Source organism: Triticum aestivum, chromosome 5A (genome assembly GCF_018294505.1).
Source record: "Triticum aestivum cultivar Chinese Spring chromosome 5A, IWGSC CS RefSeq v2.1, whole genome shotgun sequence".
NCBI lineage: Eukaryota > Viridiplantae > Streptophyta > Magnoliopsida > Poales > Poaceae > Triticum > Triticum aestivum.
Window position 1 is genome coordinate 6,449,490 of NC_057806.1, and position 13,534 is coordinate 6,463,023.

Consider the following 13,534-nt stretch of genomic DNA (forward strand, 5'->3'; position numbering starts at 1 on the left):
TTCCCGTTTTTTAAGGATCAACATTGCATGCTAGAATTTCGCAAAAAAAACATTGCATGCTAGAAGATTCACACCAGAGGAAAGGCGAGGGAGGCAGAAGCGGACCGTGGACGACTGTAAACTATCGAGTACCACACAAACTCTCAAATGTATTTTATAATATCCGTTGCAACACACGGAATCTTTTGCACGTACAATTCTCGAGAACAGAAGATGTGTTTTACACATAATTGAATACGCGACAACTTTTCTCCCGTTGCAACGGACGGGAATTTGTGCTAGCATAAAAAACAGAGAATCATTTTTTAGACAAAAAAAGAAAAACAAGAGAAGCAGGAATTGCTTCAAGGACCCAGCCAGGCCCATAGACAGCCCAGGTCGATCGAGTCGCTCCTCTCTTCTCCCTCGAGGCCTCAATCCCCAAACCCTCCCCCCCCCCCCCCCCCCCCCCCCCAAAAAAAAAACAATTCCCCAAACCCTCGTCCGGCTTCTCCGGTGCAGAGGCCGCGGCGCACGAGCTTAGAAGATGCCGAAGGTCGGCAGGCGGCGCACGGGGGAGAATCCGGAGAAGGAGAGGGGAGCGGGAGGCGGTGGCGCACAAGGTGAGAAGATGCCCAAGGCCGGCAGGCGGCGCACGAGGGGGAATCCGGATCTGGAGACGGAGAGGGAAGCCAAGAAGAGAAGCCTGGCAGAGGAGGCCTCTCCTTCAGCGATGTTTGCGGCCTTTGAGCGTGGCGATGCCCCTCAATCCGAAGCAAAATCAGGTGATTTTCGCCCCATTTCCTCACAAGATTGTGGCATCCATGTTTATGAGAGAATTGGAATTTTTGCCACTTTGTTCCTGGGGCTTCGCTAATATGCCACTCTGGAGAATTGATTCGCACAAATGCCACTTAGGTCGTTGAATCCTTGATTAACATGCCATTAGCTCCTCTTTTACTTGGTTTAATTATTGTTCACATTGAAAAACTGGCGAAAATACTATCTTGCCCACGTGTCTATCTACATACGCGCGCTGCCCGCCGAGTATATCGTGCTTGTGCCATACTGCCGGTGTCTTGGACGTCATGAGCCGTCGGTCACCTCGACAGAGTGTGCCACGGATAGGCTGGGCGTCTTGCGCCACCCATCGCTTGGACGCCGCGTGCCGCCGATCATCCAGTACTGTGGCTGAGTCATGGAATCTGATCTTTCTCTGAAGTAATTTTGTTCTGCCTTTCGCTTGTTTTGTTGATTTGATCTCCAATTCAGAAATCTATAGAGTTTGCATGCCTCGCAACGAAGCTCCGCATCACATGACATACATATCGAATCTATGGAAACTACATTCTTCATCCCTAACCTGCTCCCTAGTTGATAAGCATCGGAATGCATAAATCCTGAAATGAGATGCGACAAATTGGGAGAGCAGCGACGGTGAGCAGGCGAGCGCCACAACTAGCAAGCGGACGGGGTGACCAGGTAGCGAGAGGAGCGACCACCGAGTGCATGGGTGGCATGGTGACCTCGAGCAGTCGGCTGCAGTGAGCAGGCAAGCACCTCAAGTGCGAAGCGAGCGCCTAGTATGAAGTGAATCCCTCGGTCAGTTAACTAGATAATTATGTGTAGATACCCTGAGGGTAAGTTGGTCTTTTCATCCCCTGTTAATGTGAAAAAACAATTAATAAATGGAATAAAAGAAGACCTAGTGGCATGCTAATCAAGAGTTCAATGATCTAAGTGGCAATTGTGTGAATCAATTCTTCGGAGTGGCAAATTAGCGAAATGCCGTGAACAAAGTGGCAAAAATCCAAATATCTCTATGTTTGTTGGTGTTTACTTATTCCTGCTGGACGGTTGTTCTTCTGCAGAGCGTGTCTATGATGTGGTCGAGTCCGTGACGGAGGAATCCTCCGGTTCCCCCATTCCTCTGCTCCACGAACCCTACATCCCTGACGAGCTAGCTTCCCATCCGGGCATACATCACGCCTTTGAGCTTGCCGAAGCCAAATACAACGCAGAAAAAGGTGAAATTAATTTCCTTGTTTCCTCGTTAACACGCTAATCATGTGTGCATAATCAATCTTATGATTAATTTTATCATATGTTAGATCATCGGTATGCTTTGTTCACCATGGCTCGCGGCCCTCCGCACTCGTGTCTGTTTAATGAGCGGAGGCTTCTTCCAATCCGTGAAACCGCAAAAGACGCGGTGCTTCTTGCATCCGGATCCGTCGTTAGGCTCTCCTCCTCTCTCGGTATGAGCAATTTTGTCACATCTGATCAACATTTGCTAGGAAACTAAGTGTTGCGACTCGTTTCCTAATTAGTTAACACATACTTATATGCCTTAATTGCAGGCCGCGTGCCACTGAATAAGTGCTGTGGGTTGTGGTTCCAACAGGATGAAGAGAAGAAAACCGCCATTGTTTTGACATCTGCGCACCTGGTTCGCAAACAGGATCCCTCGGTGATGAACCAGTGGACAGGAAAATATCACTGTGATGCTCGGGTGAGCTTCTTAACATTAATTCGGTAGTGGACAGGAAAATAAGAAACATAGCATGTATGTAATTCAAATACCATCCTAAATGCAGTTCACACCATAGTAAATACGCATAAGGTTTACATAGCAAGCAAAATAGCCAGTAAAAGCCTAAAGTGCACATAAGGTTCAGCAGTTCACACAAGAAGGTGCAAACAGCAAGCATAATAATATAAGTGGTAAATGACATGTTGCTCAAGCAGCTAGCCCAAGCAGCCAAGCAACAGCCCAAGCAGCAGCTCAAGCAGCCAAGTAGCATGCTCATGGATCTGTCCTCAGTTCCTCATCCAAATAGGTGCGTCCAGTCACCGCTTCATCTTCATCACCCTCGTAATCTATCTCCTCCAAATCTGTCTCCTGTTGTTCTTCTTCGTCGGCCTCAAACTCTTCATCATGAAGATCTCTAACTCTTGCACTCCGACGAAGCTCAAGCAGTTCACTAGTTCCCGTAGCATCTCCATTCACACTCCAATGTATGCCATTGCCATCTCCTTCATCTCCATCACGAAACACCATGAAAGCATTATCATCTCCTCTCTCAAAACAAGAAGCCTCGTGCTTCGGATGCGTCAGTACTTAGGAGAACATCAATGTTCTTCCTCTCCTTCATCCTTTTCTTCTTGGACACTTGAGTTCTGGATGTACACACGTTTATTGAGGCGGTCTGTTGTAAGGCGATTTCTCCTCTTGGTATGTATCTACAAGTGCCAATGCTACTAGTCAGGAACTAGATAATAGGAACTTGACAAAACATTGAACTAATTCCAGTTTTAGAGACTAACAGACTCAAAACAACTCCAGTTTCTCTCACAGCCAGAACAACTTGAGGTCAAAGAAAGGATCTTCATAGCCATGTCCTTCAGCCTGGTGTCTCACCTCCATACAGTCTCCGCGAAGCAACTAGGAAGAGGAATTTCATAGTCAGGAACTAGGTAATAGGAATTTGAGTACTTGACTAAATATGTAATTAAGTGAAATGACAAATGAGTAATGACTAACCAGGATTGTACTCAAAAGTTTTGGCAAGTCGCAGCAAAATTCTTTCCAAAGGATCCCTCTCTGCTTTGGAACTCGCCAATTTCGTAGTTCACAACTTTGTCTCTATTGATTTCATCATCATGATATAATGTCTCCACACAAGAATAGAAGGCTGTATTGATGTCAGCAACATCAAATATGCTCTCATTTGCATAGCTGTAGTGTGGATTCAGCAAATAAGCAGTCAACTGCAGTGGGGCATCGAGCCTATCTTTCATCTTCTTGTCAACTATAGCTAACGCTTCTTTGTAGCGCACCTCGACATTGCCAAAGGCAACTTTGATTCCCTTCTTGCCTTCACAATCTCTCCATACACAAAGCCCATTGAGGGCCGCACATCACCATCAACTAACCGGAGGACCTTCACCAATGGCTCGAACACCTTGATGCAAAGATTCACACCCTTCCAGAAGGGCTTGTTGAAAATTATGGCTGTTGCATCTTTGCCTTTCTTTGAGGATACCACCATCTTCCTTAGTGAATCAGCCTTGTCTGCAACGCTTTGCAAAGTGAGCAATTGGGAAGCAAATCTGGTCACTCCGGGCCTTACGATTTCTTTCTTCTTGGTGAAGGACCTCATGCACTAGAAGGTGTGATGGTGGCCATACACAAATATTGTGAAAGACTTGGCTTGGTCAATTGTCTTCTTGAACTTAGGTAGGTTGCCAATTGCTTGGATCATCAAATTGACAGTCTGATTCGCACACGAGCTCCGAAAGATCTTTGGCCTCTTCACTCTCAAGAGATCCTTAGCTCTCATGTTGTATGAAGCATTGTTGGTCACAACCTGCACCACATGTTCAGCACCCAATTCATCAATTGTCTTATCAACCAGATTGAAGATCATCTCACTTGTATGCAGCGGGTTTGAGGTTTCCTTTGACTAGATGACGCTAACACCTTCCGAGCAATGTGTGACCAGATTCATAATGCTTCTCCTCTAAATGTTATTCCAAGCATCAGTCATGAGAGAGCAGCCATTCTCGCCCTTCTCAACCTCTCGGTCCTTGAGTTCACTCTTGGTTCTTGCATACTCTGATTTGAGCAAAGGCTCACGGAGATCGTATTGACTAGGTGGATCTAGATCTGGGCCAAATTGACCAATGGCCTGAACCATCTGCCTGAACTCATCATTGTCAATTGTATTCAATGGACTTGACTTCTGAGTTCAACTTTTGTTGTTCATTTTTGGATTTGACTTTTGAGTTAATTTTCCCCCTTCGTTTTGTTGTTCCCCATCAGTTGCCTCTCAAATTAAATTATTTATGATGTCTTGCTTGCTAAACTGGTAGCTAGTTACCAATTAAAAGTGAGCTGGTATTTATGTATACAGTGTACTAAAAAGGATGATTTGATTTGTTGTGGTGCTCATTTTTTTAATTACTAATTGTGAAAATTATCTTGGAAATAGTGTCATAATTTTGCGTTTGCCGTTTGCCGTTCAGGTCATTGTTCACTTGCTTGATGGCACAACTGCAAGAGGCAGTCTCCTGTACCTCCAGGAGCATTATGAAATTGCTCTTTATGAGGTTACAATGCACAAACCTGTTGAGTTGCCCACTTTTAATGACACGGTGCATTCGGGTCAAGATGTTTTCAGACTTGGAAGAGATGATGAAAGTTTGGATTTGAAGATAACTCATGGTAGGGTGGAATACAAAATTCCAGTCCGACATGAGAGATGTCACTACCTGTATTTTTCCTCTGATGAATCTCGTCACCGTTTGGTATGTAATATAATTTGATTTCAACTTTATGTTATATATTTCAATCAATGTTGCTATTTTTACTACAAATTCCAATGTTTGTCATTGTTACTATGTTGTAGTTGCATGACGATGGAGGGCCCATCATTAATTTAGAAGGGAAGGTTGTGGGATTGGTTAACAATCATATAAATGAGAGTTTTGTGCCTTCATGCATATTACACAAGTGTTTAGATTTCTGGAGGAGTTTCCAGTACGTCTTTTCTCTCTTTCACTTCAGTTCTTTGCGAGTGCTAATGTATTTTTTATTGGTTTTCTGCCTTCTGTTTTTTGTTGAAATTAAACTCACATGATTAAAAAAGTAATCTCATGCTTGACTTATATATTCCCATAATTATTGTATGTACAAATACTGTTTGCTAAGTTTTCATTTTTTACTACATTTAGTGTTTGTCCATTCTTGCATAGAATTTGCATGACCAAAAATTATGTTTAAACTGTGATTTCTTAGCTACTATTATGTCCCCACAAAATTATGTTTGAACTGTGATTTCTTAGCTATTATTATGTCCGAATGAATTGCTAAAAATTGATTTAGCATAATCATGTACGTGAGGCCTAGGTGGCTACAAGTGGAGAACATTATAGGCAAAAAAATACAACTAGTAAAATTGAGTCGATTTGTCGGGTTACCGACTTGTGGATTAGTTGAGACTCGCTAAGATTAGTCGTGCCTAATTGTATACTAGTCATTGACTACCATGTGTTATAAATATTATAGTAAACACTATTATAAGTGACCTCATCTGAGTTCATAATATGTACCAAAGAAGTATCCAATGACAAAAGGCAGCACAATCCAGAACTAGTCCATAAGAGCAACTCCAATGGGAGGACCCATTTTGTCTGTTTGGGTCATCCGGACAGAAAACTTGGCCCAACAGGGCGACCCAAACGGACGTCCGTGTCCGCCTGCTGTCCGTCCCCGACCCAAACCTGACCCAAATCTGGGAACAAATGGGTACGAAGCGGACAGAAGCGGACACTCTCGTCCACCGCTGTCGCCCGCTCGTGTCCGCCCCTGGTCCCATATGTCAGCGACTGCAACGCCCGCAGCAAGGCCACCGGTGCTGGTCTCCACCGCGCGCTCGGCCGCTCCTCCGCCCCGCAGCAAGGCCACCGGTGCAGGTCGCCGACGCGCGCTCGGCCGCTCCTCCGCGCCGCAGCGAGGCCGTCGGCACAGATCACCGACGCGCGCTCGGTCGCTCCTCCGTGCCGCCGCGAGGCCACCGGAGCAGGTCGCCACGGCGCGCTCGGCCGCTCCTCCACGCCCTAGCGAGGCCACTGGCGCAGGGCTCCTCCGCGCGCTCCTGCTGGGGCTCGAGGCCCGGACGGCGGCGCGAGCAGAGGTTGGCTGCAGCAGAGGCGCGAGCAGAGAAAAATCTCGCGGGGGAGGGGATCCGCAAGGAGGAGAGGAGGGGCGGCGCGAGGGAGAGAGGAAGGGGCGGGCGGTGCGGAGAGTTTGGGTCGACGTGCGTTGGATACAAGGCTTGTCCGCCCCATGTCCACTAGGCGGACAGGTGACCCAAACGGACACGAAACGGACAAAATCGGTGTCCGTTTGGGTCCTTGCGTTGGAGTTGCTCTAATGCATCAAAGAAGTTCCCAATGACAAAGGGCAACAGAATCAGAAGTTCCCTCCACTTCATGTCTTCATCCCTCCATCACATCATATCCTTCGGCCCTACTAAAACATCAAGTTGATCAATCAATTGAAATTCACCAACTTCATGGCTTGGTCCAACAACACCTTGTTTCTCCTTTCTCCTCCATTGTCGTCGTCGCAGTCCATGTCCTAGTAGTTCTTCATCTCATCTTCACCCTCAACCATGGTATCTTCATTGTGCTGCTCCTCAACCTCTTCTTCATCAACTGTCCGCACCCTCTTCCTAGCCAGTGGAGGACCCAGGAATTGAAGCTAGCCGGGGCGAACATTTAGGGTCAATTTTTTTGGATGCAAATACGCGTGTACTGAATCAAAGGTCGTGGCATTCAACTACCAAAATCATGAAAAGGCATAAAAAGTTATTAGAAACTACTGATAAAATGGACTCTTGTTGCTCCATGCATTTTGTGTTCGATATCTTGGCACGTCATGTTCTTTCAAAAGTCAATAAGATACTTCATCATGTGATTCCACTTGATCTAGCACAATTCTTGGTGGTATGACATCGAAAGTGCAACTTTAGCATCAGAAGCTATTTTAAATGTTGCATACAGCAATACAGTATTGATAATACCTGGATGTAACGTGTCTGCTCATTTTACTAGAATTAACCAGACAAAGCACTTTGTTGCCAGCACTTGATCAATTGCGACATAGCTTAGCCTAGAGCGGTGTTGGCACTTGGCACTATAATTCATACACTGATTAAGTAAGTATTCAGTAAGGGTATGAGCCAAAGAGTAGAACAAATCAAAATACACAAGAGACTTGTTGCACAGTAGTGGGGCGGGGAAGCAGTGAGTGGCTAGCAAAGATTAAAATCGCGGGAGAAACGATATCGCGGCGGCCTCTCCCAGCAGCTATAGCGGCCGCCATAGCGGGCAATCGCGGCAAATAGCAGAAATTTTTCTGGTGGGAGAGATGATTCTGGAGGGTTTTACTGATTTTTGAGTCATTTGGAGGGATATGTGGAGGATTTCGCGGCAGCAACCATAGCGTAGCGGCGAGGCTCCAGGGCAGCTATAGTGCAGCTATCGCGGCTATTTCACGGGCTATTTTAATCTATGGTGGCTAGTGCTCGGGGGTCGATTGGGGCTGGATCCGGTTGTATCGGTGGTCTGCAGCGTGCTCGTGGTCTTTGGGCCTTAAGTGCAGTTGCGCAAACGCTGCAGCCCAGCCCATTCTTCTTTCTCTCCCTCACCCGGTCACCCTCACGGCCTCGCGTTCAGCTTCGCAGAAACAGGAAACATCCGCGCCGCCATGAAAACTGCCCGCCACCGGAGGAAATTGGGAGGAGCAGAGGAAGGGTAGGTAGGCGGGGGTCGCTGCTCCGCCGCCGGTGACTGTTCCTAGCATAAATGATATGCGGGTCTATGAGTCGACTGGTAGCACCATGAGCAGTCCTTTGGAAGACCCACCCTCTTAGCATTTCCGTACCACCCATGGCTGAGATCAACATCACCCCAAGTCAATGCAACACCAACACCTTGATAAACAGGTTTGGCATAAACATCAACCCATTCATTTAACTACTGAAATTGCACCACTTGTTCTCTTCCAATTGCATCAATCTGTGTCTCTAGCAACTTCATTACCAAGGTTGCATCAAATGATTCAACGGAGACATTAATACATTATCATACACCAAGAAGATGATACCTTCTGGAGTATCCATAAGTTACTTGACAAAATGGCGTCCCTTCATGTCGGTCCACCCATCTGACATGAATGTGTAGGCATATTCTTTCCATGCCAACATGTGTTTCAGTTGGAATCATCTGTCTTGGCATTGCCCTTTCAAGCAATGGGCATCCCCACATCATAGTAACTTTCGTGATCTATAATCAGGACCATACTGCCCTATGGAATCCAATAGAATCTCCTAGCTTCTTGAATTGACGATGCATAGTGGCAGGTTATTATCATAGAGGAAGTTAGCGACATGATCATCAACGGGCGGTTTTTGTTCCTTTGTCTTGTTGTATTGTCCAAGTTTAGTCACTTCATTGAATTTTGCATGTTTCGTAAACTTTTTGTATCTAGGGTATAGTATCTAAATTTGATGTAAAGATTCAGTTTTTCTTTTGGTTACTTCGCTGTCCAATTTTTCTGGCATTATACTCTTTTGAGCAGGGTTTGAACTGATAGAGTTTACCTTGTTGTCTAGGTATTCATCATGTTTATTTGTGTTTGCATGATTTTAGTTCTAGTAGTCGATTTAGTTCCGGCTAGTTGTATGCATGTAAACATGGCGGAGTGACCATGTCTGCAGAGAAGACAGCACGCAGCGATAGAGAGAGTGCAGTGTAGCGGGCGGACTGGCGGCCAGTAGTTGAGTACATGCATTCACGTGTTGCTGGGACTAATCATGTGTTTAGTGATCAGGGCATTAGTGCACGTAGTGAAGAGGTGGCCTACGTAGGCAAGTACTGATGGTCAAGATAGAGTTAGTTAGCGTCTAGCTACATGCATGTAAAGAAAATGGCCGAGCCGTGTGGCCGTTGCGGGAGGTTCGGCCTGTTGGTGCTGGACGTGCGTACATGCAGCTAGTGGAGAGTGAAATACGGATCAAGCCGGTGTGTGGCTTGGCCGTGTGTGCATGTTTCCCTTTAAAAGCACTTGTAACCAGTTGCATCTAGTGAGAGAAAAATACAGAAAAGTGGCACAAGTTGTGTGCGGTGCCTAACTCTGTGTGTGCGTCTTCTTCAACCTCCAGACTTGTGTGTCTTCTTCTTCCCCGGGCTGCGCCAACATGAACTAATGTCTTATAAGAGTAATAATTCTAAGATGTTCTTTTCTAAAGTTTTTGTAACATTTGGTCTCGATTTTATTTGGTATAGGTGCATGCCACGGCTGCATCTTGGAATGACCTTTACTTCCATCAAGCTTTTAGACCCTGTATGTATCGAGAGGATGAAGCGTAAGCATAACATTGAGTCCGGTCTCATTGTTCAACAGGTATAGACAGCGGTGTTCGCCTTTATTTTAATTTTATCGTTGTTATTAGTTTCTTCAGGAACTGTTTTTCATATGTATATTATGGAGTAATCATGCTAATTAAACATTAGGTGTCAAAAGGATCGTATGCCGAGAAACTGGGAATCCGCAAAGGTGACGTTATTGAAGGTTTTAATGGAAAATATGTTTCTACGACGGTTGAGGTTTGTGCATTGTGTATTTATTAGATTTTAAATTTTTGCTACAACCCAAATGTAGCTACTCTAATCAACTGTAGGTTTAATCTCCCACGTATATACTAGATTGGATTGATGAGTTGTGCTATAATCCAATAGAGAGCAAGTTATCGTGCATTCTTAATTAGATAATCTAGACTAGTCTAGCCACCTCCTTGCTTCATGGCTGGATGGATTAACTTTCTGCATGGATAACTATCTGCACGTGAGGTATGCCAGGCTGGCTGTTCTCATCAATTGGATGCAAGAATTCATAGTGTATGTTATGCGGTTGGCACACATTTACCCTTTTGCTAAGATTAAAAAGAGTACATAGTATTAGGGTGTAAATATGTTGAATTGTACTTCTAGTGGAGGTGTTTTTTATATGAAATCTTTAGAGTTGTAGCCATTATTGTCAGCGGTACAGGATATGATTTTTTTCCCTGGTTCCGCTAAAGATGGGCCTACTAGGGGTATGTCAGAGCCCGCTGTTATGAAAATACGGGTACTCGGGGAATCATGGTGGCTATCGGGAGCGGTAAAGGACGGGCATGATCCTCCCTGTCAGCTTGATTTCTCGAGCAGCAGAACTGTTTGCGGACCTCTTAAATTGTCCATGCGGTGTAAGCATAAAAACAGAGGTGAACTCAACAACCATCTCTTCTTATGCTGTCTCTAAAATACCCGGGGTCAACAAGTGCATTGATGATCACCCCAGCGCGCTCATGATGACCTGCGACTTATAGGTATCATGATGAGGGGTTCATAATCTTCAACATCACCTGAGCCCACCGCCCTATCTTCTGACAGACCAGTGTGGGCCGTGTAGGATGGGTTGACTAGGATCGTATGTGGCGTTAAGCATGAGAGGCTCCTGGTTGTAGGGTGTATTTTCTACATATATTTATATTCTTTCATGTGACACACTTGACTATTTTGCCAGTTGGAGAGCATGTTGGTAGACATCTGCTGGGATCATTTTGATCAGAGAAATAAATTATATGCAGAAAAAGATGTTTCAGTAAGTCAATCCTATGTTGTAATTATGAGCTGCTTAATTCATGCTGACCAAAGCACTATGAGAAAGATGTTTTGAGAACTTAAATTCTATTGATTGCTTTATAGGTTCTTATATTTAATGCTGCCAAACTTTGCCGAAGAACTAGAAATTTGACTGTAGTTGTATCAGATTTTGGAGAGGATATTATAGAAGGTAAACACCTCGCATTTTATAACGTTTTCATTTTCACCTTGAACTTTGCATATTTAATGGAACCGTGATGTTTTTACTATTTGTGTAGGCACTTATCCTGTCACGATTGAAGAATAAAGAGGTCATGTGAGTCTTTTGTGTTTCTTGAGCTTCGAGAAAGGTAAACTTAAGTTTTCATATTCCCCTCTGTTTAGATTCAGTACGTTTGAACACAAATTGGGAGGTTAGAGGAGATATTATGTGTGGTAAATAACTTCATTCTGTTTGTAACAGGTTGTTCCGTCTGTATGCTTTACGGATTTAGCTTTGTTCTGCCTTGCCATCTCGTTTCATCTTAAATGAAAAAATGCAGTAAAAATTGCGTCACCTTTAGTTAGCCAATTAACCCTTGGTCGCTAGCGAAACATGACCGCCTCGCTTATTAGTCTTTCCTCCATGGATGAAGACAGAGACTTGATTACATCCTCCTTTGTAAGACAGAGTTTTTAATTAGCTCATAATCCGGTTCAGGATCTCCCATCTACAATGTTTTCATAACGTAATGTTTTTTTTATCTCACCTTGAACTTGCTGTTCTATATGCATTAAGATTGCACAGTAGTGGTCTTACTGTGGTCTGTAGAGAGTCACTCTCGTGTTGCCATATTTATGCAGGAATTTCTCGTCAGCCAAAGATCTATCTAATCGAACCTTTGATGTTTTTTATTTGTGTAGACACTTGGCTGCTGCTGACCTTCATGGATGAGTTAATGGAACTAACCCTTGCATGCCAATTACAGATCAAGTTCGGCGTAATCTTTTTTGCTGTCAGACAAGAACTTCAAATTATGGTGCCTTTGAACCGTAGAAGCAACTTAGCTTAGAGCATAACCCGTACGTTAGTGTAGAACATGTTATTGGCTACCACTTATGTTGAGTGGTGTGAAACTCGCATCCTATCTGTATGCTAGACTGAAATGTTTGGACCGTAGCAGCCACATAGCTCGGGATGATGAAGTTTTCAAAAAGCCAAGCGCGAAGAACTGTAACTGAGTTTTCAGGTAGTCTCCTCTCTGGCTCCAGGCGTTTTAAGGAATCATACCATACTGTTGGAAAGCCATTGTGTGCTCAAACTCAAACTTTGCACCATTGTGTGAATTATCATGGATGAGTTCATCACCACCACTCTGCTCCGTCCATCATATGTTGAACCATTGTGGGAAGCAAGCATGTTTGATTCCCTTGCCCATGAGTCCTGCGACATTGCAGAATGGTGGCCATGGCCAGGCCCAGGCATCTCTATGCAATTCTGCGGAGTCTACATAATGCTGCTGAACTGACGTGCGACTTTGCAGGCTAAAGGTACATCATGTGATCCTTCAGACTTGCTGATTGGATCAAGAAAGTTTGTGGGATGTGAGCTCCTCCTTCCTTATCAAGATGACAGGTCAGGCTGGGCATTCGGTTAAACCGAACCGACCGGTTCGGTTCTTCGGGTTTTGAACAAATATGGTTTTCAAAAAATGATTACCGGTTGGTCATTTGGAGAACTGCTAAGCGAGAATTCGGTGAACCGAGATTTTGGTTCAACCCTCGGTTTAAGACCAAACATGAATATATGCTTGTGGTTCCTACTCTTATGCCAAGACAAGTAGCTGGATAACACAAGTAATTATAATCAAATAACTGAAACAGTGTGCTATTATTATTATTGTTATTTCCATTCAAGATCATGTGGATAAGAGTGAGTACTTACCAAGGTTTTTTCTTTTCGATTTTGGTTATTTTCCAGGAGGGAACGGGAAAAACGGTGTGGAGAAAATCTCAGAGTTTCCGGAATATTTTCACCCAAAATTATCAAATGAATTTTGAATTCAAAAACTTCTAGCTTCAAAATATATTGGATTTTGCCTGGGAGCAAGAACTTTTATCTTAAGTGGTCGGCGCACTTTGCTTTGTTCCAAACCTCACGAGATGGCGCCATCAGTACGTCACCACGGCCAGAATTTTAGTTTCTAAACAACTCATGAATCTTGGGTGTTTTAAACTTAAGACTCTGCGTATCCCCTTCAAGCTTGAAGAGGCGCAGCGGCTCCAGTCTCAAGCAAATCATGATGAGCTTCCCCCCTTCTGACTTCTGCATCAAGTTAGACGTCCTCTAATCGTTTTGGCA

General features: G+C 44.4%; 1 protein-coding gene across 2 annotated transcripts; it reads left to right on the forward strand.

The window, feature by feature from the left end:
- Window positions 1–460: 460 nt before the first annotated feature.
- LOC123101960 (uncharacterized) lies at window positions 461–13,089 on the forward strand. Of its 2 annotated transcripts, none has more exons than XM_044523209.1 (12): window positions 461–764; window positions 1,851–2,006; window positions 2,091–2,237; window positions 2,340–2,491; window positions 5,008–5,289; window positions 5,391–5,521; window positions 9,835–9,952; window positions 10,063–10,155; window positions 11,114–11,191; window positions 11,296–11,383; window positions 11,472–11,543; window positions 12,097–13,089. In XM_044523209.1, exons 1-11 carry the CDS (start codon window positions 527–529, stop codon window positions 11,498–11,500), a joined length of 1,512 nt encoding a protein of 503 aa, XP_044379144.1. In that variant the 5' UTR covers window positions 461–526; the 3' UTR covers window positions 11,501–11,543; window positions 12,097–13,089. The 2 variants fall into 2 exon arrangements, with proteins under 2 accessions (XP_044379144.1, XP_044379145.1); XM_044523210.1 differs by having other exon boundaries at window positions 12,162–13,089.
- The last annotated feature ends 445 nt before the right edge of the window (window positions 13,090–13,534 follow it).

Bases quoted from the DNA above. Each gene is read 5' to 3' on its own strand.
- LOC123101960 (XM_044523209.1), top strand. From the start codon at position 527: ATGCCGAAGGTCGGCAGGCGGCGCACGGGGGAGAATCCGGAGAAGGAG. The intron at 5,522-9,834 runs GTACGTCTTTTC...TATTTGGTATAG, and splicing joins GATTTCTGGAGGAGTTTCCA to GTGCATGCCACGGCTGCATC. The intron at 11,192-11,295 runs GTAAGTCAATCC...ATTGCTTTATAG, and splicing joins ATGCAGAAAAAGATGTTTCA to GTTCTTATATTTAATGCTGC.